The 25,458-nt window shown below is 39.7% G+C and overlaps 1 protein-coding gene across 2 annotated transcripts in view; it reads left to right on the top strand.

The window, feature by feature from the left end:
- RNF217 (ring finger protein 217) overlaps positions 1-19,148 on the top strand; it is a 54,607-nt gene extending 35,459 nt beyond the window's left edge. Inside the window, exons 2-6 of one of the 2 annotated variants that reach the window (XM_072141618.1) lie at positions 2,366-2,599; positions 4,257-4,421; positions 9,116-9,317; positions 9,861-9,932; positions 13,044-19,148. In XM_072141618.1, coding sequence (XP_071997719.1) covers positions 2,366-2,599; positions 4,257-4,421; positions 9,116-9,317; positions 9,861-9,932; positions 13,044-13,117 — 747 coding nt within the window. In that variant the 3' untranslated portion in view covers positions 13,118-19,148. Of the gene's footprint in view, positions 1-2,365; positions 2,600-4,256; positions 4,422-9,115; positions 9,318-9,860; positions 9,933-11,723; positions 13,006-13,043 lie in introns of those variants that run through there. The other variant, XM_072141620.1, reaches the window with a different exon arrangement.
- Positions 19,149-25,458: the final 6,310 nt, after the last annotated feature.

The following is a 25,458-nucleotide window of genomic DNA, read 5'->3' as shown; positions in this document are numbered from 1 at the left end:
ATTCTGTTAATATTCAACTACAGACATATAAAGCGCCGCCATCTTGCCGCGGATCGTCGCTCCCCGATGACGTCACGGGGAGCGGCGATCCATTGCCATGGTAGCCTCGGGTGTTCCGAATACCCAAGGCTACTTCGTTTTAACCCATTCATTACAATGTGCTATCAGCGCATTGTAATGAATGATGAGTAAAATCCCCATATACTGCCATATGGCAGTTTGGCAGTATATGGTAGGATCGATTAGAAAACCTAGGGTTAAAGTACCCTAGGGAGTCTGAAAAATAGTAAAAGTAAAAATAAAAAAAAGTTTAAAAAAAACATTATAATAAAAAAGCCTAAAAACCCCCCTTTTCCTAGAACTGATATAAATAAACAGTAAAAATCATAAACACATTAGATATCGCCGCGTCCAATCTATCAAAATATGTTTTTTAACCCTGTTAACGGAAAATAGCGTCCATTTTGAAAAATATAAAAAAAATAATAAAAAGTGATCAAAAGGTCGCACAGTCCCAAAAATTAAAGCAATGAAAACACCATCAAAATTCACAAAAAAGGCACTACCCACAGCTCCGTACACCAAAGTATGAAAAGGTTATTGGTGCCAGAATATGGCAAAATTAAAAAAAAAAAATTTGTACAGGAGGTTTTAATTTTTTTAAATGTATGTAGACATATCATTTGGGACGCAGAGTGAAAGCTGTAAAAATCCAAGCCCACAAGAAAACGTTGCAAATGTGTTTTTTCACCATTTTCACTGCATTTGGAATATATTTCCTGCTTCCCAGTACATGCCATGGAATATTAAATACTGTGACTATGAAGTGCAATTTGTTACGCAGAAAATAAGCCATCACACAGCTCTTTATGAGGAAAAATAAAAAAGTTATAGATTTCTGAAGGTGGTGAGTGAAAAATGGCAGTGAAAAAACTAAAAAAGGTCAAGTCGTTAAGGGGTTAATACAGATCTAATACCGTTCAAGCTGTCATGTAAAGCCCTACAGAATCTGTGTGTAAGACTTTCTTATTAATATTGACTAATGCTGACTGATGTACAGCAGCAGTTGTGTAACAATAGATTCTCTCACCATTCTGTCTGTACTTAAGAGTGTAGCCACTGATTTAGACGCATCATAGAATTTTTTACTACATTTACATCTGATAACTAAGCTCCTAAAGCTGCTGCTTCGTGTCAGGTTGTACAGAGGATGGTATTACCGTCTGTCAACAGAACAGCTAAACCGATTGAACTCTGAGATCAGTGGGTCATAAGTTACCTGTCTAGATCTTGCCAGTGGTTACCGGGAAAGAAGTTAAAGCAGCACTATAGTATAAAAGCTGGGTATTCTACAGGGAAGTCTGTTAATCATTACTCCACTCTTTCTATCCTATTCAGCGGCCATAGCCATGCATCCATCCGTGCCTCCAGGTGTTTGTTTTATTACAAGTCCTAAAAGAGTGTTCCAAGTTTAGAAAATAATATGCTAGGCTAATGATAGGTGCAATAAAATATTTTTTAAAAATACTCCCCTAATAAAACCCTCTCCCTTTCATCTAATTGTCTTGGGTAGTAGGGATTTTACCTTGTCCCTCTGGCTGCTTTTGTGCCTTTGTTTGTATGGATTGCCATGGCAATCCATATCTGGATGGTAAAGAGGAGTTGGGGGTGGGTGGATCTTGTTGGGAGAGGTGTGCACTTCCGATCAGTAGTCTGCTAGGTGCAGGAGAATATCATTCCTGACTATTGCCAGCAGCATGAAAAACCTATTCCGGGCCTTAAGTGGTGATTCTGAGGACATACTGCAGGTCATCTGGATGATGCTACAGGATGGGAGAAGGTCTCTGCATACTGCCAAATGGTATGAAGCAGAGCTGTTTGTTTGAAACCCCTTGTAGCAGATCTCTTTGCACACAAAGGTCTCCTGACAGAGGTCAGCTGCCATGGAGTATAATGGCAAAAAAATAAATAAATAAAAATGGTGGTTTTAATTAAGAAAACATGGTACTGTTGATGTTACCATGTGTTTATCTTTTTATTCCTATGTAGTTTTTTTATGCTGCAGGTGGACATGTTTTAATTAAATCTTTTGTGCTACGGTAGATTACTGTATCATTTCTTACTATGATGCAGAGCTCATGTGCTCTGTGCTGTCAGCTGTTTTCCCTTGTTATGCACTATATCTCTATACAAGCAGTAGTGGTAATTCTGTGTCCTGATTGGCTGGGCTGCTTGTGCACGTTCATGTGAGTGCCCTCTGGCCTCAGTGCCCCAACCAGGAAGTCCTGCCCACTTCAGGAGAAACTGAGATATTAATAAATATTATGGGGTGTGTTATTAATCTTCCTTTGTCGTTGACTTTAAGGTACAGCTTGGACAAGTGGAGATAAAATGCCCAATAACCGAGTGCAATAAACACCTGGACGAATCCACCATTTTGTTTAACCTGCCACATGATGACATCATCAAGTACAAATACTTCCTGGAACTTAGCCGTATAGACTCCAGCACCAAGCCCTGTCCACAGTGCAAGCACTTTACAACCTTCAAGAGGAAGATCCACATTCCAACTCTAAGCAAATCTGAAAACAAGTTCAAAGTAAGCCAACTACTTGCACTTTTGTGATCTTGCATTAGATCCATAGGGTGGGGTATAATTTGCTAATCAGTGAGGATCTGACAGCTGCAACCCTCACACTATAAACTCTGTGTAGCCAAATAGACATGGACAGGTTTATCAGCATACTTTCAAAGGTGTTTCCTATGATATCAGATTGTATTTGAAGCAAATCTACCTTGGTGATGCGTAGGCTCCTTAAGTTTAAAGCTATATTTACATTTTGATATAAATCAGTCAGAAGCTTTTTATTTATTTATTTTGGGGGAGGGGGGGTTACCAGAGCACCGACGGGCTCGGGGGTGGGCACCTTCCACCTTCTGACTCCTCTGGTACTACCCCAACTAATATATAACCTCACCCAGTCTTCTCGTGTCTCCTTTACTAGTCTGCTACTCAATTTTTTTTCTGTTCTATATTAAATTGTGATTTTGATACTTCCATGTTACACCTTGCTTTGTGCCTTCTTAGAGACTTTTGTATGCAACCAAATCTCCCCCTCTCAATTATGGCATCTAACAGGTTAAGAGACTATAATCCAGGCCATTAATTTTCAGTTTTGGACAACCCTATTAATGACCCATCAACACTGAAACAGTAGGGCATTTAGCAATTTTCTCATTTTGGTGACATTGTGTAGATGCGGCATCTCGCATGCATTAGACAAGGAAACGTTGTTACAGTCAAGACAACCTGCATTGAAAATAAAGGTGATAATATGAATAGCCCAGCACGTTCTTCTGGAGGGTAAACCAAGCTTGTTTTGAATGTGCTCCTATATTAAACATAAGTGACTGAATTCCCTTTGGGATTACCAGCGGATCACATTCCTTTTTAGCATACCAATCTATTGACTAAACTGTTGCTTACCAAAAGGTTTTAATATGTAGAGCAGTTACATAAGACACAAATTGCCACAATTCATTAGGCAGCAATATTCCAAACTGCGTTATCCCTGACCTGTTTTACTTTACAATGATATTCAAGATATATTATGTAAGCAGATAATGCTTATAAGCAGTGTAATTGGTTTCAGTATGTGCTCAAACTACATTGTGATCTGCTGAGAATATTCTACACAACAGATTGTAGTGGGGTTAGATCCTATTGTCTACAAAATATTTAGGTATGTTTTATAGGATATCACTTTCCTTTAAATGATGCATTAAGTGAGAACCTGCAAAAGAAAACCATACAGGCTTTATGCACTAACCTATCCAGGAATTCTGCCTTACACTTGAGTTTTTGCTTTGAGAGAGCTGTACTTTTTATATTCACTGTACTTTTCACAGGCAAATGACAAAATTAAATATATTTGCATTTAACTCTTGTGCGCTAAACAGATATGATGCAGTTCTGTTCAGCAGGTGTGAACCTTCTGTATTTGCCTGACAAAAAGGCCAACTTACTAACATTAAAGACCTGTCCATAGGATTAGCCATCAATATCACTTTGTTGGGGGGGGTTGGCAGCTATAATAAAAATGCTATGCTGGCTAAGCTGTCTGCATTGATTGCTGCACCCAATGCAGTCACAGTTGGCTGCTCACTCGGGGTCCACGGTGTGAAACCCACTGCAAACAACATAGTGATGGACACAATGACTCCTTGGAAATAAAGTTGTATTTTTCTGCTTTCAGATTCAGTGTCCGTCTTGCCAATTTGTATGGTGTTTTAAGTGCCATTCTCCCTGGCATGAAGGAGTTAACTGCAGGGAGTACAAGAAGGGGGACAAGCTTTTGCGCCACTGGGCCAATGAGATTGAGTATGGGCAAAGGAATGCCCAGAAGTGTCCCAGATGCAAGGTGAGTTTTTGAATGGGAGATGTTGATTTGTTTCACAATGTGGTGGTAGAAAGCTTCACATTTTTCCAGCATGGCTTTCAGGCCTATATCCCTACAAATGTTGCCTGGCCATTAGTAATTGACGCTCCATTGCAGCAGAAGCAAGCTTAGCAACTTCATATAACCAGGACAATCTTTCACAAAGAAATGCCAAAGAAACGCAGCCATCTCACATTACAATAATTGCCCATGACTGGAGAACACTTCCCACCTGTGAGATGTTACCAGTCTATTGTACGGCTTGCTGTGTGCCCTCCATATGTGGTCCGCTACATTTTGAAGGACAAGGTTGACAATAGCCAGGCCATATGAGGTTGAAGCTTTTGTTTCAGCAACACCTCTGAGCTGACACAAGTCAAGTAAGTTTAGTGTTTCACATTCCCTGAGGCCAGACTGCTCAATGGCCATCTGATGGCACCCCCATTCACTAATCCTGTGCAACCTGAATACACTTGGGTAGAAACACAACGTTATCAGTTCCTGACAATGTTTGGAGTGGGTTGGGAAGGAGTTTTGTTTTTAGAAGCAACAGAAGGCAACTGTCACTTGGTTTCTGCAGTTTTATTAAGACAGGTTGTGTTATAACCAGTCCAAAACAAACTCCCCAGACTTGCCCATTACCTACATTCTGGTCGCTGCTTATACCTGAAGATGATGGCTCTTGGGGTTAAGTGTTATGTAAACTAAAAAGCAGTATTAGTGTAGGTATAAATACATTTAAAAAAAAAAACAAAAACCTGGTAAGGAGTACAGATGGTCCCCTACTTAAGGACACCTACTTAAAAACACCCGACTTACAGATGGCCACTAGTTACAGACGGACCCCTCTGCCCACTGTGACCTCTGGTGAAGCTCTCAGGATACTTCACTTTAGTCCCAGGCTGCAATGATCAGCTGTAAGGTGTCTGATTATAAAATTATAATATAATTATAAAATATACAGTTCCGAATTACATACAAAATCACGTACAATCACGTACAAACCCAAGGAACCTATCTTGTATGTAACTTGGGGACTCCATGTACATGTGATCCTATGCCAGTGATGCCAAACCTTTTAGACACCGAGTGCCCAAACTACAACCAAAACCCACATATTTTTCTCGAAATGCCGATGCAAAAATTTAAGTAGTAACTTATTACTCCCTGCTCTGTTACGTTTAAATTGTATAGGTACCCGAGGACACCAATACAGTAGAAAGAAGGAAAAGAAGTTTGGATTATGATTGTAGCTTCACTCTAGGGTCCTGGGCTGCCTGGGACTGCAAGAGGCCCTGAGTCCTGTCTGGAAAACTCTGCACTGGGGTGATGGCGCTGGTGCCCATAGAGAGGGCTCTGAGTGCCACCTCTGGCACCCGTGCCATAGGTTCGCCACCACTGTCCTATGCCATCCTTGGATAAGCAACCCAGAACCATTTTTAACACTTGGAAAACTTTATATACTGATGGGATAAAAGGATGGGTTTTTTTTTCTCATCAGATATACTTTTCAAATAATGCAGCGTTGGGTGCAGCGGGACCAGCTAACGGTAACTTGGCATAATATAGGAGTACTCCACTCTAGAGGAAACATAGGGTTGAATTTTTTATTTCTCTCTCCATCACTTTGTTTTTTTCTGATGGGGCTTGCAAAATGCTGCAGAATTTCCTTTGAGATAATCCTCATCCTATCCACTTTGCGTGGCATTGGTGTTACACTTTCTGCTTATTTGGTACCTGGTTGATATTGTGCTCATCTATAGGTGACCTTATTTATGGCTTTACCATAGGGTCTTTAAAGGGGCTGTCCGAGTTCTTGAAAAAAAGCTAAAAGTGGCCGGGACAGGGCTGCTTAAAAAAAATAAAGTCCTACTTACCTTCCGGTGCCCTCCGGTATCCAGCGCTGCTGTCACTCCGGTCCGGGCGCCATGTAAACAAACATGGCCGCCGGAGCAGTGCTGGACTGAGTTCCGGCCGGACCCGACAACCTTCCGGCCCCCATACACAATGCTGTGTATAGGGACGGATAGGCGTGCCCGGCCACGGCCGGACGGAAGCTGAATCCAGCCCTGCTCCGGCGGCCATGTTTGTTTACATGGCGCCCGGACCGGAGTGACAGCAGCGCTGGATACCGGAGGGCACCGGAAGGTAAGTAGGACTTTATTTTTTTTAAGCAGCCCTGTCCCGGCCACTTTTAGCTTTTTTTCAAGAACTCTGACAACCCCTTTAATGTATGTGAGGTACATATTTTCTGTTTTCTAGACTAGATCCATGGCTGCACTATATTCTCTCCACCATCTCACAATATGCACATCAGTTTAGACATTATTTCCCTTATTGTACCCTAGGGCCAGGGAAGCTAGAAGTTTATATTCCCATTTTTATTTTTTTGAAACATTTGATACTTTGCCAGTAAATTTTCCCTGTCACCTTCACAAGTGTAATCCGGATTAGTGTAGGGATTACAGCAGTGGGTGGGATAAGCAGTGGGATAATGGAATACCCTGTATAGTGGAACAGTTGGAGATTGCGATCAGATCAAGTATTTGTGACGGGTGATTAAACATCCTGTCTATATTACCAAGCTCTTTAGCTGACTGCTCCAGTGGGGTATGAAAGTGCTGAATGTCTGCAATACTCTACATTGTATTTAACAGAATACTTTTAGAATGTGTTTGTCATTTCACAAGTAATATTGATTGCTATGTCTGAGATGACTGTGCATGTATATTTTGAAATGGAAGATGTAAATGATCATGTAAAAAATCACTTGGCCTGGTATTATTAAATGATCCACCATCTGTAAATCTCTCATAATCTTTGATCGGCTGCTCATTACACTAGGTCATTGGTTACTGTGGACTATTGTAATATTAACAATTGATCTTTCCCGTTTGCACGTGACATGGCCACCTAATATAGCCTTTTTGCATAAGAAAAACATGTAAAGGCGCTCTAGAACTAGTAACATAATAATTACATGCTGCTATCCCGCCCCTACATTACTGTTGCTTTGGAACCTCCTTCCTGGCTGCCTTTCCATGACAGGAAACCTACCATTGCAGATTTACCTAATAAGTTGGGTCCAGTGGTAGGTTGCTGCTCTAGTCCTCACCCCATACTTATATTAAATTCTGTATAAGTAATGGAAATGGTTATCTTTGATTTCAAATTTGCACTGTAAGCTAATGTGGCGTGTTGTAACCATGCCGTGCAGCGGGAGTAAAGGCTACTCTACGCCCCAGTAGCCTGTGATGATTCTGCATACTAGCTTTGCAAAGCCGCCAGCCACCCTCATCTTTGCATGCGTGGCTCTGCATAGATTGCCTTGTGGCCGGAGTTAGTGCGCATGCACAGATGTCAGTCTTCACAAACAAGTGCGCAGCAGCAGGAGGAAGCACACTGAAGACAAACTTGTAGGCAGGATTGTCATGGGCCACTGGGGCGCCAAGTAGCCTTAACTTATCCATGGCGCAGCTCCTCCATAACTTAGTAGCCTCCATTGCTAATTTGCATTAATCAAAGATGACGATTTTCATTAATTATGCAGAATTTGATGGTTAAACAAAATAACTATGGGGGTGACAATTGGAGCAGCAACCTACCATCGGGTCTACCTTATTAAGTTCTCTTTAAATTAAACCTTGTGTCTGGGAAATTTGGCACCCTAATGTTACCGACTACAGGTCCGTAAGAAGCTTTTGGTTTAAGGTTCCAAATCGACATGCATGACATAACTTTTTTTTTTTTTATATATACCTGCCTAGATGCGAGCATGACTTGCATCTGAAGATCCCAAGACCTCCTTTCGCATTGCTTCAATGAAACCCAAGGTGTACTATGCTTGCTTCACTTGGCACAACACGTAGGCGTAGGGGATTTCTGGAACAAAGGGGGGGGGGTGTATAAATCTTTGTGTTTTTGAGACACTAAAGCACTGTTCCAGAAGGACTTGTGGCTGGTTTAGTATCCCAAATTTTCCTGACTGGCTCCACTTCAACTAGTAGCCTTTGCTAGGAGATTCCCAGAAAATGAAGTACTGTGAGCATTAGTAGTAGAGCAGTGAGAAGCTGAAAATGGTGGCTTATTATATATAGCACCTTTACCTAAATAAATGTTTGTAATAAATAAGTTAATTTGATACTCTGGTGTGATTTAGATAACAGGAAGATCTTGTATCAGCTTCAGATACATTCTAGCTCTTCTGCTGAAGCTACAAGTTGTGTAAACATGGGCATGAATTATTTTCCATTACACAACCTTATGACTGAGGTTTAAATTTTTCTATAAAATATCTCTTGGCACTTTTTTTGTTCTGTATGTGTAAATACACACACACATACAGGTTGCATATTGCTAGACATAAATGGGACATAAGCCCCCTCTGCTGGCCTCCAGGTGTATTTCAGCATTGTTTTTCTGTACTTTATCTGTAATATTCTTTTACCAAATAACCTGCAAGGGATTTCTGCCATTGGCTTGCATGTTTTTAGAACAGAAGTGGTACCTTACTCTTGCATGTAATTGATGGGATCACCATTGCTGTGATATGTTACAGCAGAAGGACATCAGAACAGAAGATGTACGAGCTAACACAATTGTACCCTGATAACTCAATGGAATTCCATTTTATATGACCTAAGCCTTCAACTTTGACTGTTTCCCATTTTTTCTAGGTCCACATTCAGAGGACAGAAGGTTGTGATCATATGACCTGTTCTCAGTGCAACACTAATTTCTGCTACCGTTGTGGGGAGAGATACCGTCAGCTGCGATTCTTTGGTGATCACACGTCAAACCTCAGTATATTTGGATGCAAATACCGCTACCTCCCCGAGAAACCGCATGTAAGGAGATTAGTGCGAGGCTCTGTTTGTGGTGAGTGCATGATTTCCTAGGCATGTAATTCGCATGGCAAGACTATGTACATTTCTTAAAGATGGCCTTAAGGTCTAAGAAGATCCAAATCCTAAAGATCTTGGGATGAGGATTAAGACATCCTGGCCTCTAGGGGGCAACATTGGTTGCAGAAGAGAATATGACACTTGGTATTGTGGCGTCATTACTCCACTGTACTCCAAACTGCTTTCACCCAACAGCAAGAAATATTTTTCCAAATGAAATGGTCCTTGAGATGTTGTAGTGATATGTCTCATGTTGTATTTATTTTGTGGTATAGGTACGTGACATGAACTATGTATTCATGCTATGGTTACAGTAGAGCTACCTGTATGTCTTTATTGCACTTTGTGTAATGTTGTAAGAACTTCATTAGGGGATGAGATTTAAGAATCCCTTGTGTGAAATAAGATTTCCTACTACTACATACATATATGAAATCTTAAAATCCCATAATAATGTAATCCTAATAAATTGAAGATCTATAATATTTGTCACATGCTCATCTCCCTTCTTTTTCAGCTGGTAAGCTGCTCGTGGCACCCTTGCTCCTAGTCATTGGCCTGGCTTTGGGAGCTATTGCAGTTGTAATAGGTAAGAATCTATAGAGAGCACAACGTAAAGTGTGAATTATTGATTTACACTTCATTAGATGTAGAAATGTTAAGTTATCGTCATACATTCTCTTTGGGTTTTGTGTAAACTAAAATCTAGGTTATGAACTGTAGAGGAATATTTTAATGGCCAGTTCGTGTGGTGTGTTTCTATAAAAATCAATAGGAGCATTGCATTCACCCAATTTGCACACGGTGCCCAATACTTTCCAGTTTGGAGGAGTTAATAAGTGTTTCAGTTTTATGTCTGAAGATGGCATGCAGCTACAAGTGTTTTGCTGTACAAGATTTCTTTAGCATAAGTGACTCTCTTATAAGTGGTTTCTTGGTCTACATCGCACAGCAATCTGAATAAACACTGATATTAACCCCTTAAAGACCGCACTATCGGGAATCAACGTGGGTCATTAAGGGTACTTCTTCTGACACAACGCCTTTCTACGGCGGCGCGTCATAAGATTTTGGGACAACGGGTTTAGCTGGTGCCGGTGTCAAGCTGTGATATTGGAGCCCAGACCCGGCACCGCTAAAACTCTGATGGAAAAATTATATATTACGGGAAGTTTTTCGTGACCAAACACCATCACAAAAAATGTTCTAAAAAGTTATTTAAAAAAGTTACGTTCCCTAATATGATAAGACTGAAAAGAACAACTCTTTACGCAAAAAATAAGCCCTCAATCAGATAAAAATACAGAAGTTATGGCCCTGAAAATTTGTCAATAGTAAAAACAATGCGATTTTCTCCAATATTGGTTTTGCTCAGTAAAATTGAGCAAAGATAAGAAAACCTATATAAATGAGGTATCACCGCAATCTTAGTTAACCAGAGAATAAAGCTAAAATAACTTTTTATCATAACAATAATTTGCTTAAATGGGAATACCCCTTTAAGTTTCCAATACATGCCAAGCAGAGCAGGTTTTATGAATGTTGTAAGACTTTCTGGTTTGTTACTTAGCGGTGTGCTCCAATGTTTAGTATACAAGGGATCCCTTAACATATGTCCCATGCTCCAACAGTATGCACAAGTTAAAGTGGCAATATATATATGATAGCGAGTGGTATTTGCCATCAGCATTTTAGTATAAACGGACTGCACAAACCCACACAAATCAAGGTAGGACGTTTATTGAATTTAGAGAATTTTTGAAATTCTCTTTTGATCTCTGGTAATATAAGTTTCTAGCATCATAACCAAATGCCATTCCCAACAGTTATGTTCACACAATACTAGAGGCACCCGATTCAACAGCAGCATACAATTCTCCCTTAATATTCTAAAACAAACTGAATCTTAAATATTGCATTTTCCTTTATATGGGTGGATTATCCCTTAGAATAATTACAATATTTTCTCCCACAACAGACATGCTGCTATTTTCAGCTTTGCCCGCTGGCAGCTGAACACATGTAGCAGTCTGGTCTCTTCGGACATAATCTGGGACACCTGCTGTGCATCCTGCTGCAGACTGTATACAACCCCATACAGATGGAGGATAGATATAAATCCTGCTTTTTATGTATTTAATGTTTAAAATCCAGGATATACCTCATGTGACATCCAAAACCCCTTTGTTCGTTGAAGAGCTAAACAAATATATCCCCTTAAATATCCAGGGCTAATGATTTACTGCTTATTTCTATTCAATTACTCTTATAGCCCTTTACAGCATACAATGTATATGGGAGGGTAGATGGAGACATGTAGAGAGGGAGGAGTGCAGTGAGGTTATTATGCCTTGTAAATTCCAAACAGATTTCTTTTCAGGCTGCTTTTAGAAGGAGGGAACAGTCTGACACATTTTGGAGAGGGATCACCAGTGGAAAGGAGAAGCGGTGACTGCAGGAGAGAGATTGTGGTGGTTTCTCACACTTATGAAGCGTGTAACACAGCAGAGGTCATGACTTGAGTAGGCAGAAGAGATGGCCTAGTCAAATCTAAAGGTTGTATGCGTTTTCAAGCAGCACATTCTTCCTAAGCATTCCCACTAAGGATCTACTTGTACAAACTATGGGAGGGCACTTCTACCTACACGAAAGTGCCTGACTGTATACCCAAGGTTGTCTGCCAAAAATAGGAGACTACTGGGAGATTATGGGCCTCTACAAAGAGCATGTGATTACTACACCAGCATTACTCTGTTTAGACATGTATAGGAAGAAAATACCACAGCATACAGGATTCATAGCAAGACAGAAAGGGCCTTCCATGATCCTCAACCGGTCAGAGACTAAACAAAGGGAAATCAAATATTTTCCATTGGGGCGATTTGTTGGCCTTACACCTTATGGCCAAAAAAGATGCCTGTAAAGCATAGAACATACAAGACCATAACTGAAAACTATTAAAATTATGGCAATAAAAAAGATAAATAAAAAGATGACTATGTATAACTTCAGATGTGAGGATTGCCTTCTCCAGACTGCATGTTTCAATGACTTCCACAAGAGAATTGCATCAGGGCTCTTACAAGTCACTTCAGAATTGTCCAGTGCTAGCCATCCTTGCATGTTTTTAGCTGGGGGCTTGGACATTATCTCATAGTCTTGAAAAAAAACTTTTGATTATGTTCAACCGCACGTAGTAAAGAGAACAGCAAATTGTGTACAGATGGTCTTTACACTACACTTTATGTTTATCATTTTCGTTGTAATCTTCTGAGAAAACTCTCTCCTGAACTTTCTTTTTTCCAGGTTCAGTATGATACACTCCTTGATGCTGCACATGGCTCCCTGACCAAGGGTCATTGGACACATTGATATTAGCTCCTTCTTATGAATCACTTTAAAACAAAATTATGCCTGATATAAAATGAACTTGACAAACAGCATTTAAGTGTTTTCAAAAATGTAAACCTGTCTGATCACTTAGAGGCTGTCCTGAAATATTATGTTATAATTTATATGTGGACTTTTTAAGAGCAAGGCTCTACCCCATCTAGGATACAGAGTAGAACTGCTCTCTCCAGGACTAACTTACTTTTATCATGATATTGGGCAGGTACTATAAGAGAGCTGTTTGACTAATGCTAATGTTTCCCCCCTTTTTTTTTTGTTAATGTGTTTCTGTTTTTATTCTTTTCCCTAGGGTTATTTGGACTGCCTATCTATTGCCTTTGTAAAAAGAAACGGAAAAGAACACGGACTGGTATGCCGTGGTGAGAGTGGAGGACTTCCTGAAGCTTGAAAAAGTCCTGCGGGGGCCAAACAATACTGTGTACCTAAGAACATCATCACCTTTATGTCTCCTGATTGTGGAACTCAGAAAGTAGACCATCTTTAATATTCTGCTTTCTAAACAGCCCCCACAGGCAGACCCTGATGCCACCTGCTAACGGTGCACTCCTAGCTGGATATGCCCAGAATTGCTGCTTTTTTATTTGTGATATTTGTATTTTTATTTTTGAACATTTATTTGAATTGCCATTCCCTTCATAGACGTGTAGACTAGATAAATTTTTTTTTTTTGTTAGACAATCAAAGTAATTGTTCGGATCAGAACTTGAAGGCTTGAGCCGCCTTCTCTTGAATTCTGTTTGGAAAGTCCTACCTAGCCCAGCACAGTGTGAAGACGTATTGAAGGCTGCAGACAAGAACTCTTATACTCTATGTATTACACATGCAATGTGTATAAGGAAGACGTGGTGATTAAGAATTCTGAAATGTTGGGATTACAAGCTTGCTGGGAGACCCACTTATGATTTTTTCTTTTTTCATGCTTTAACCACATTTCCCTCCCCCCTCCTTCCTTCAGTGTTTATCCACAAATAGTTAAGCTTCATAGCTCCTGTTAAGGCAATTTATTTTTTTTTGTCCTTTGACACCTCCAGAGGGAATACATTGCAGTGCTTGTGTATTCACTGAGTCATTGAAAAATTCTATTTCTTCCTACTTTTCTTATGGTGAGGACTCAGAGCCCATGAATTTTTTGTTATAACATGAATGTAGAGTATTGTTAGCTGCTCACGTTCATCTATACATGCAATTGTCTGGCACAAAGTGGCATGTCTTCTAGCTGCCTTTAGAGTTTTGATTTCAATCTCTTTGGTAGTATGCAAATAACACTGCATTGAGAAGAAATGTCAAGTACAGTTCCTCTTCAGCAACAAATATCTCTAATAAGTCAGCCACTGCTAAGGTAGTGAAAAATGTACATTGTGTTGTCAGCTTTGGCAAGTTTACGTGAGGGTTACTGTGAGGACCAATCCTTTGTAGGTAGAAACAATGTTATATTGGACAGCTTGCTATGTAAGGTGCTTGGGCTGAAACTTTGGCTGAAGTCGATACTGATCTCTAGATGTATTTGCCTTAGGGCAGCAAATAACTGGCTCAACCATTACTGCACAGGTCAAGCTTAGAGCTCCCCATCATGATATATTTGGTTTAATGAATCTGTGAGTCTGTAGCGTTCCCTTCCTAGGCTTTCTCTAAATGTTTACAAACCCTTTAAATGTTTAATTAAAAAAATTATAAAGCAGGTCTACACAGGATAGAATTTGGATTTTACTATCAAAATTGCATAGTGAAATCCATAGAAAAATGCATAATCTGATGAGATTGATGAGATTTTACTACATCTCTCCCTAGCCATTACAGAATTTTTTACCATGGTCCTCCAGCTCACCAATTACAGTGTAGTAAACCATCTACTGGGGTAGCCTTGGCAGGGAATTGCTTAGATGGTCACATAGTGATTTTGTCTTTCTTTTAAAGAGTAAATCTACGTATGTAAGTCTTGGTTGAATTTGCAGCAGTCTCGTACAGAAGGGGAGCAGCAATTGGGAAAGCATAAACTTGTCCACCCATGTGCATTGTAATAGCCGTACCTAATACATATGTAATACAACTGCAACTGTCTAAGGAGGGATTTAACAATAAGTACTTCTTAGACTTTTGTGCCACAGCAAAGTGGAAGGGAAATTTGAAGACCATTTCTGTTAGTAGGATCAATAAAGTCAATGTTTTACAGGAGACCCTCCTAGCTTGCCAAGAACAAAATGCCAAAATAAACGACAGTGTTTTTCTTTTGCCAATGAACGCCTTTTATTTTAAACCCCAAAATATTAACTTTTTACACAAGACCATGTGTTTTACTTTCAGTTATTTCGGGCAAATTTTCTCTGAAATGTTCTGACTTCAGTACTAGATGACTGCTTTTTGTGTCTTTGGCCAATCCTATATTTGTTTTCTGTTTTTCCCAGAATAGATAAAAGCCATATTACACAGTCCTGTGATGCTTCTCTTCCCAGATGGTTTCTGTGCAGGTCTCTACTTCATGGCCCCATCTAAATCTACTAGCCAATGGACTCCTAAGATTTTGATCAAAAGTTATATTCTGCAGGGTCATTGGATAGCAATTTTATTGTGACTGGTCAATGTTTTTAACGGATAAACGTGTATCTTCATAGTGTGGCCATTTGACCGCACTTTTAGAAAGTAACCCCATGTGCACATCTGCTTTATGGTCCCATGTAGAGAATATTATTTACTTGGGATGTTGGAAGATTGTTCTAATGATGTATCAAGAAATTTTCAAATGATTTCCATGAGATCCAATGTCAAGGCTTGTGCTCCCTGAACAGCTAGTACATATATACATAAAAATGTACAGCTAGTTTCAACAGCTAGTACATGTCCCAAAGTCTTTCTATGGCTCCACAAACATGGTTGTAATTTCCACGGCCCACTGTGTGAGCCGAACTGCCTGAGGTCATAAATTACGGAACAGGTCCTATTCCTGCCAATTTGCGCCTCTAGAAGTCATATTCTATTGTCACTGTGAATGGACTTCACTTGCTGCAATCGATGGACCATAAGCCCATTGTTTTTGGCCTGTAAAAAGCGAATATTTTTATGTGCGGCTGCTCACCTTTGAGTTATGAAAACATCGTAGAACATCTATTGTTATAAACTATAGATTGAGGATCTGTGAAAAAACGAGATTGATGTAAATTGGCTTTACACACGCACTGTGGCTGGAAATGCATTTTGGTAATGTAACTGGGGTTCATAGACCGTATTTGTTGCTGTAAGAGGACTTGTGCAGTTTCCTTACAATATCTTCAAAATTAGTAATGAAAAATTCTCTCAATTCCTGTATCAGATTTCACTTTCAGGAAAAGAATTTGTGCAAAACGTCAATGAGGTCGCACATTTGTGAAGACTACTATGTTGTCAATGCCATTTGAAAGTCATTTTGCCAAATGTATGTGGTAAATGTCATTTTGCTTTACTCGTTTTTGCCTTTAAGGATGTTCAGGCTGTTTTAGCGCCCTGTCCAGCGTCTCAGTCCTAGTCAGAAGCCATAAATGCTGTTGTGTATGAATTGTACTGAAATAAGAGCCTTGGAAAAATGGGGCCAAGACTGTATTGAAGTATCTAGGAGGATCATTTGTCATTGCCTTATTGTTTCCTGACATGTTTTCCCAGCTCCTCAGTGAGATTGTGCTCTAGTGAAGGTGTATGTGTCTTCTGGTAAGCCATGCACTCACTGCCGTGAAATGTGTTGCACTGATACATTTCATATCTATGTAATTTTCCTTTTCCTATGTGTTTCCAGTGTGTATTCTAAAAAATAACATTTTGTGCGTTTGTTGTACTGAATCATCAAACATTCACTTCAGCCATCATGCGTACCATTAATGTGCACTGCTGGTTCGGAAGTATCCAGGCTAATGTACCAGGAAATTGCATTACCTTAATACACTTTCATTAGCTACAATGTAACAACTGCAAACAAGAGATTGGAGCAAGGATCATGGCGGTAGTAGTAACATCTTATTTCTGGCAGCCTACACCAGGACAGCTGCAGGGAATGTAGTTTCACCACAGCGGGTTCCAGACTGACCTCAGTGATTTTGATGTAGAGTTAAAAGGGATGTCCGAAAGTCATTATAGTATAATAATATTATAGTAGCATTAAAGTGATGTAGAAAAAATATGTACACAATGTATGTTTTTTTTCCTCACAGAAATGAAATAATGCGGAAAATTAACAATCAAACCATTTTTCTACATTAAAGTCTATGGGCTTATGAAAATCTGCAAGCAAACTTGTTTTGCATACAAAACGTGCATAAAAAGCTGATTGCATGACAATCTGCAGTGTGTGCAGTTATTTTGCCAGGAAGGGGGTAAAACTTCTTTAAGAAATGACCTTTTGCAGGCATATGGCATTTTACTGCCATGAAAGCTATGCTGAGAATTCTGGATAAGGAATATGAAAATAAGTTTTCCAGGATGAGGAAAGGAAAAATATGCCGCTTGTTCTACCTTAAAGAATGCAGATCCCTATAAATCAATGATCGACTTTCAGGAACCAAATCGATCAGTATATCCCAGACTTTGCTGGCTAGATGAGAGGCCACAAACGACCTCATTTTAGGCATGTAAGCTACCAACCAGCATTGTTGATCTTGGGCTACGTTCTCATCTTTGTTGGGCCGCTTTCATCATTCCCTTCCGTCACTAATGAGGCAAAAAAATAGCACAGCAGCCACACTGCTCATGATGGAATGAAAATTGAAGATGTTCTGTTTTGTTGCATTCTATAATGGAAGAGCATTACAATAAGCCCCAATGAAAAGGTCCTTACTTTTTAATGTGCTTGGACAGCCCTTTTAATACTTTAACATTTTTAGCCCCTATATGGAATATAATTTGTAGCTTACATCTCTTGTCTACAGAGTAAAGTAATATGAAATGTTATATATTGGACCAGTGGCACCCAGAAGTGTGACCTTACCCTAGTATTCAGAACCAGAGGCTTTAGTGCGCCGCTATAGAGCACTGTGCGAGTTTTCCATTGTTTCCTAGAAAGTAATGTTAGATTTCTAGTAAACACTGAAAAGGTTTTGGAAATTTACTAGGCTCCAATTTAAGTGACAACAAGTAGACATGTTTATCACCTTTTAAGCTAAGTTCACACAGCAGAACTATAGCCACACATATTAAAAACTAAAAAAAATATCCATAGATTATATTGGACTGGCGGAGAGCTCCACTCTGTGTAGTGGTCACTACAGGTTACTAGAGATCATCTCCCATTCTTTTAAGGGTAGTAAAGCTGCAGTGCCTTTGGTTCAGGTCATTCATATTTTTAACCCTATATCAGGAACAAACTGATTGTGGGTTCTACAGTTACATTAGTTCAGTAGATCTGCTGGTGATTAACTTATAATTTGTGGTTGTATTACAGAAAAACGGCCATTCTGTACCAAATGAAGATTTTGGAGTGGTAGTCATTCGGTATTTCTTTTTTCTTGTTTGTTTTGTGGTGGGCATCTGAATGTGCAGCCATAAATTTGAGAAGTTTTCTCTGAATAAGGATGACCAACTATTTTAGTTTGCTACTCTGCAAGGGTAGGGAAATTTGCCTCGGGTATGGATGATGCGTAACGTAACAAAGTGTGTTTATTATAGCGGAGTACAGATCACTTCCGTTGTTTTCATGTCTCCTTTGCTTGCCTATAAGTAATTTTTTTTGTTTGTTGTTTTTTTTTTTTGGTTTAGTCTTTATTTTATTCTCAATGAAATGTCAATGGTTTCACTCTTATCGACAGTAGTTTATTTTGCAAAATACTGAGGATATTATAGCCTTTTCCATGTAATGTTTGTTCTGAGACTGTAAAGTAGGATTTGTGCATAGAAAGTGATTTGGTTCTGTCGGTTCCTCTCTAACCTGTTACTATACTTTAGCATTATGGGGTAAATGGGTGACTGTGTCTCTTGTACTGTAATTTAATATTTATGTTTGGCATTATACACACCATCATTTTAATGTAACTTATTTAATGAAAATGTACAAGCTGCACTTTAAGAAATAAGTTGTAATTGCACATAACTTAAACATGGCTTCTAGGTGAAGATAAACATTGGTTCCATAGGCTTCCATTTGGTGCTGTGTCAGAGTATGGAGGTGTATATACTCCTAGTATGTGCATATACACAATGGTTGCATACTTGTTTAATATACTTTAGTGCCTTATTTCCTGAATCAATTGTTTTCCTGTTAGTTATGGCAGTGCCCAGAACGTTCTAGTTTTCTGTCTGATATAGAAGTTTGATTACATATGATACAAGTTTGCTGTAGGTAAAAAAATAACACACCATCTAAACTTAAAGCTATGTGACTTGTCATTGGAAAAAACAGATGGGCCGGGTAATGTTTGAGAAATAAAGAATTTTTATACTCTGTGTGCCTTGTGTGTTATTATGTTAGAACTGAATCATTGGAATGTATGTACAGAAATGTATCTGGAAAATTATCTTTTACGCAGCTACATTTATTTTAATAACCTCTAACTGAAGAAATGTATTTATATGGTAGATTAATGAAATTAAATGTCAATGCGAAGACCCCTCTGAAACCATCTCATCCCCCTGAACACTGAATGGTGGAAGGCTGCTACAGCATGTTTTATGGTTAACCCTTTGCCACCATAGCCACCTTCTGTAAATGGCCCCCTATTCTCAGAATGTGCCTGATCACTTTAAGTAGTTATAATTTTGGAACACTAACATATACAGGTGGTTTTTATGTTTCTCTTTTCATGACACTTTGTACTTCAAATTTGTTGAAAAATTTAGGTAAAACAGATATTTGGCAAAACTTTTGAAAAAAATCTCCCATTTCATTCTAAATTCTCTGCTTTCCAGCCATATAGTGATGCCTGCAATATAATTTGAGACGGTGGAAACGGATACCGACTGTCTGCTTTATGTTGCAATGGTTTTTATATGCATCCTGTTATTTATTTTCTTGGATGTTATGCGAGTTAGAACTTTTGGGTGTCATTGTGTACTTTTTCATGAAAATCGCCAAACCTTGTGTTTTAGGCGCCTGCTCAGCTTTCAAGTGACTGAGATAGGGGTTATTCATGGGGTTTTAATACTACTAATATATTAACTACAACCCTCAACTTATGTAAAACAATGTTTAGAAAGTGTGTTAACCCTTTAGGTGTTTCAATATGTGCAATGTTACCCCACCAGGGCGTAACCCCAGTGTGTGGGCAGCTGGATTCCCAGGGACCAGAGTAGCTGGCGCCAGTGCGGCTTAGTGCCAATATGTGTCACGGTGGCCTGGTCCACAGGAACAGAAGAGGGGGGGGTAGATGGTGAATGAACGGCCTGTGATGTTGGCAGCGGACCAGGGATCACACGGGGCACTAAAAAACTTAGCAAAACTCAATTTCTATAATAGCATACAGTCCAGAACACCAGCAGAAAACGGACTGTAAATTGCTTCTTCCTGCAGGTGTTGTATTGGTTAGCTGTGACGAGGAATCCGTTGTGGAGTAGGAATTTAATCCCTCAGCCTTGATCCAGTGGTCAGTAGGCTGGAAACAAGAGCCAGGTTGGCTTTGCTGCTTCTGCAGCAAGAGGTGAACAGTGCTCACAAGACAAAGGCAAAAAAGCAACAATGGGTCGGACTGGGGTACATCAGAGCCCCCATTCTTGTGATCTGTGGGGGACGTGTGACTGAGACACACTAAAATCACCAAGTAAGGCCCTATCGTGTGGATACCATCAAAATCCATCATGATAAACCAGGAACACTTACTCAGATTGCCACTGTTGTGGTGCCCAATCTTATATTTGTTATCTGAGCCCCCATTCCTTCTAAAATAAACTTTTACAATGATGCTAATAAGTCTTGTTTTGTTTTTTTTTCCAGTGCCCCTTTAGTGATGTCTTTTCGCTTGTTACAATGAACAGAACATGACTCGCTCTCTCCCTTCTCCCTCTGCCTGTTTAATCTAGCAGCAGAAGGAAGCGCAGGGGGAGACCTGCTCTGCTCATTGTAACAGCCTGTGCAAAGACTTTACTGAGGAGCTCTGTAAACCAACCACCAACACATTCGCAATGGATTATATAAACCAAAAAATGCAAAGTTTGATAAATAATTACACCCAAGTATGCTAATAGTTATGTGGTGGTGAACTGTTAAATGAGCACAGGGCATAGAAAGGAAGTAACATCCATAGCAGATTTGCATTGTCAATTTGTACAGGCTACATTTTTTTTTTTTTTTTTTTCTTCTTTTGTTAATGTGGACATATGTGGTTTATATTTTTTGGGGATCAGAAACATTTTACAAAAATAATTCTTGGTTACGATTTTTAGCTTTTCTTAACCCCTTAACGACTTGGCCTTTTTTAGTTTTTTCACTTCCATTTTTCACACCCCACCTTCAAAAATCTATAACTTTTTTATTTTTCCACATAAAGAGCTCTGTTATGGCTTATTTTCTGCGTAACAAATTGCACTTCGTAGTGACGGTATTTAATGTTCCATGGCGCGTACTGGGAAGCGGGAAAAAAATTCCAAATGCAGTGAAAATGGTGAAAAAACACATTTGCGACGTTTTCTTGTGGGCTTTGATTTTACAGCTTTCACTGTGTGCCCCAAAAGACAGGTCTACTTTATTCTTTGGGTTGCTACGATCACAGGGATACCACATTTGTACAGGTTTTATAATGTTTTCATACATTTAAAAAAATTAAAACCTCCTGTACAAAATTTTTTTTTTTGATTTTGTCATCTTCTGGCGCTAATAACTTTTTCATACTTTGGTGTAAGAAGCTGTGGGTGGTATCATTTTTTGCGACTTTTGATGGCGTTTTCATTGCTATCATTGTTAGGACTGTGCGACCTTTTGATCACTTTTTATTAATTTTTTTATATTTTCCAAAATGGAAAAAAAATGTCATTTTTGACTTTGGACGCTATTTTCCGTTACGGGGTTAAACGCAGTGAAAAACCGTTATTATATTTTGATAGATCGGACATTTTCGGACGCGGTGATACCTAATGTGTCTATGATTTTTACTGTTTATTAATATTAATATCAGTTCTAGGGAAAGGGGGGTGATTTGAATTTTTAGGTTTTTTTAATATAATTTTTTTTAACTTTTTTTTACTTTTACTTTAACTATTTTTCAGACTCCCTAGGGTACTTTAACCCTAGGTTGTCTGATCGATCCTACCATATACTGCCATACTGCAATATGGCAGTATATGGGGATTTTACTCCTCATTCATTACAATGTGCTGATAGCACATTGTAATGAATAGGTTAAAACGAGACAGCTTCGGGCCTTCGTGAGGCCCGATGCTGTCATGGCAACGGATCACCGCTCCCCGTGACGTCATCGGGGAGCGAAGATCCGCGCCAAGATGGCGGCGCCCATGCGGCGCCATCTTTTTGAAGCCTCCGGCAGCATTGCCGGAGGTGATCGCGGTGAAAGCACCCGCGATCGGTGCTAGCACCGATCGCGGGTGTTACCGGTAAGCCTTTGCTGCAATATGCAGCAAAGACTTACCGGCTATGGAGAGGGCTCGGCCCGCGAGCCCTCTCCATGCACCGGGGCCCGGCGCGCGCCGTACTAGTACGGCGCGCGTCGGGAAGGGGTTAAACTGGGGGGGGGGGGGGGAGGGTAGGGTGATGTGTATATATCTTATTTTCCCTGAAAATAAGGCCTAGTACAATTTTCAAGCTTGGAAATATTAGTTCTCTCCTGAAAATAAGACCTAGAGGCAGTCATTGCTACAGCTCCCCCCCTCCCCCACGCTATACAGTAGTATTAGAAGATAATTTAGATACAAGAATACATTTAGAATTCATAGGATACAATCACTGACTGTTGCATTTCAAATGTGCTACGAGGAGCTACCCAGACAAAAGGGCTAATTGAAGGAAAGCGCTTACTCTTTAAATAAAAAAATCTTGCCTTTTGTTCATAAATGCCGGGATTGTTAAATGTACATTGACAGATTATAGTACATGAAAATATAGACACAACACTTCCTAGATGGAATTCAGATGTTTATGCTGAAGACATGACTACGGTATATTACCGTACATACTCGAGTATAAGCCATGACCCCTAATTTTAACACAAAAAACTGGAAAAACCTGTTAACTTGAGTATAAGCTGATGGAAAATGCATTGGTCAACACCCCCCAGCATAAAGCCTGCCAGCCCCGCCTGCCCCCAATATGATGCCTGGAGTTTAAAAAAAAAACTAAAAGTCCCGTGAGTTTAGTGTGCAGCTGAAGTCACAATGCCTGCAACAAACTGCGCTGACACAGAGCCGATGCCGGGGCTGCGATGTATGTTGATGGGAACTGTATGTAACTTAATTGGAATTGTATATACACTCACCGGCCACTTTATTAGGTACACCATGCTAGTAACGGGTTGGACCCCCTTTTGCCTTCAGAACTGCCTCAATTCTTCGTGGTATAGATTCAACAATACCATTTGGTCCATATTGACATGATGGCATCACACAGTTGCCGCAGATTTGTCGGCTGCACATCCATGATGCGAATCTCCCGTTCCACCACATCCCAAAGATGCTCTATTGCATTGAGATCTGGTGACTGTGGAGGCCATTTGAGTACAGTGAACTCATTGTCATGTTCAAGAAACCAGTCTGAGATGATTCCAGCTTTATGGCATGGCGCATTATCCTGCTGAAAGTAGCCATCAGATGCTGGGTACATTGTGATCATAAAGGGATGGACATGGTCAGCAACAATACTCAAATGGCTGTGGTGTTGCAACGATACTCAATTGGTACCAAGGGGCCCAAAGAGTGCCAAGAAAATATTCCCCACACCATGACACCACCACCACCAGCCTGAACCGTTGATACAAGGCAGGATGGATCCATGCTTTCAAGTTGTTGACGCCAAATTCTGACCCTACCATCCGAATGTCGCAGCAGAAATCGAGACTCATCAGACCAGGCAACGTTTTTCCAATCTTCTACTGTCCAATTTCGATGAGCTTGTGCAAATTGTAGCCTCAGTTTCCTGTTCTTAGCTGAAAGGAGTGGCACCCGGTGCTGTAACCCATCTGCCTCAAAGTTCAACGTACTGTGCGTTCAGAGATGCTCTTCTGCCTACCTTGGTTGTAACGGGTGGTGATTTGAGTCACTGTTGCCTTTCTATCAGCTCGAACCAGTCTGCCCATTCTCCTCTGACCTCTGGCATCAACAAGGCATTTCCGCCCACAGAACTGCCGCTCACTGGATGTTTTTTCTTTTTCGGACCATTCTCTGTAAACCCTAGAGATGGTTGTACGTGAAAATCCCAGTAGATCAGCAGTTTCTGAAATACTCAGACCAGCCCTTCTGGCACCAACAACCATGCCACGTTCAAAGGCACTCAAATCACCTTTCTTACCCATTCTGATGCTCGGTTTGAACTGCAGGAGATTGTCTTGACCATGTCTACATGCCTAAATGCACTGAGTTGCCACCATGTGATTGGCTGATTAGAAATTAAGTGTTAATGAGCAGTTGGACAGGTGTACCTAATAAAGTGGCAGGTGAGTGTAGATTAGTACATTTCAGTGGGGCTGTATATACGTTCATTAGGGGTATATTCATTTTGTCAAGGTAGAACTCTAAAAAAAAATAAAGAGCTGCATATAAATTTGTACATTAGATTTAGGGTGTGTATATATTAAGATTAGAGTGCCACTGTATATAAAATATAAGGGGTTCTGTTAATGAATAACAGGGGGTATATTATAGGATCCATGATGCATTTGTTATTTTGACACACATGCATTTTGTAAGTAGCAACATTTTTTGCTTTATTAATATTTAGTAATGTTAAAAGGTAAAACACATGTTATTTCTAACATTAAAAATTATGCATTTGGTGATGTGCTTTGTAAAATATATCTGTTCTAGGCTTTAAAACACATTGTAATTGCCTTTTGTGAACACAGCCATAGGGGGGGGGCTCTATATTAGGGGGTACTGGGGGATATATATAATACGTGTGTATGTAATAAGTAGGGGTGCTGTATGTTATCAGTTTAAGGAGGTCCAGTATATATAATAACTGAGGGTGTTGTAAATAAAATAATTTATTCTAGGGGAATACAGGCAGTCCTCGGGTTACGTACAAGATAGGGTCTGTAGGTATGTTCTTAAGTTGAGTTTGTATGTAAGTCAGAACTGTATATTTTATTATTGTAACCCCGGTCAAAATTTTTTTGACAATAAATCTTAATTACAGACACATTGGATAACTGTTACAGCTGTTTATTGTAGCATAGGACTAAAGTACAGCAAATTCCTAAAATCCAGAGGTCCGTTTGTAACTAGGGGTCGTATGTAAGTCAGGTGTTCTTAAGTAGGGGACTGCCTGTACATGCAGGATAATAAATTTATGAAGCCCTGTACAATACTATTATTTATTCATGGGGGAATCGAGTAATATAATGCATTAGGACCCAACATTAGATGTCCTATATGTGGGGGACATATATTATTTAAGACCACAGGGTTGACTGGTGTAGTATGGAGATGTGTTTTGCGTGGAGCTGAAGACATCTGCTGGCGAAATTGAACAGTGATAAATTACAGCTGTGAGAAGAAATGGTGAAGTCATCTATAAGGTCCTAGATGCTCCTTCTGCCTGTGTCACAGATAATTTTATTATTAGTCTTTTTTTTTTTTAGTAATGCTGTCAGTAT

The sequence above is a fragment of the Engystomops pustulosus genome, chromosome 3, assembly GCF_040894005.1.
Source record: "Engystomops pustulosus chromosome 3, aEngPut4.maternal, whole genome shotgun sequence".
Taxonomy (NCBI): Eukaryota; Metazoa; Chordata; class Amphibia; order Anura; family Leptodactylidae; genus Engystomops; species Engystomops pustulosus.
This window is presented reverse-complemented; position numbering and strand designations above follow the sequence as displayed.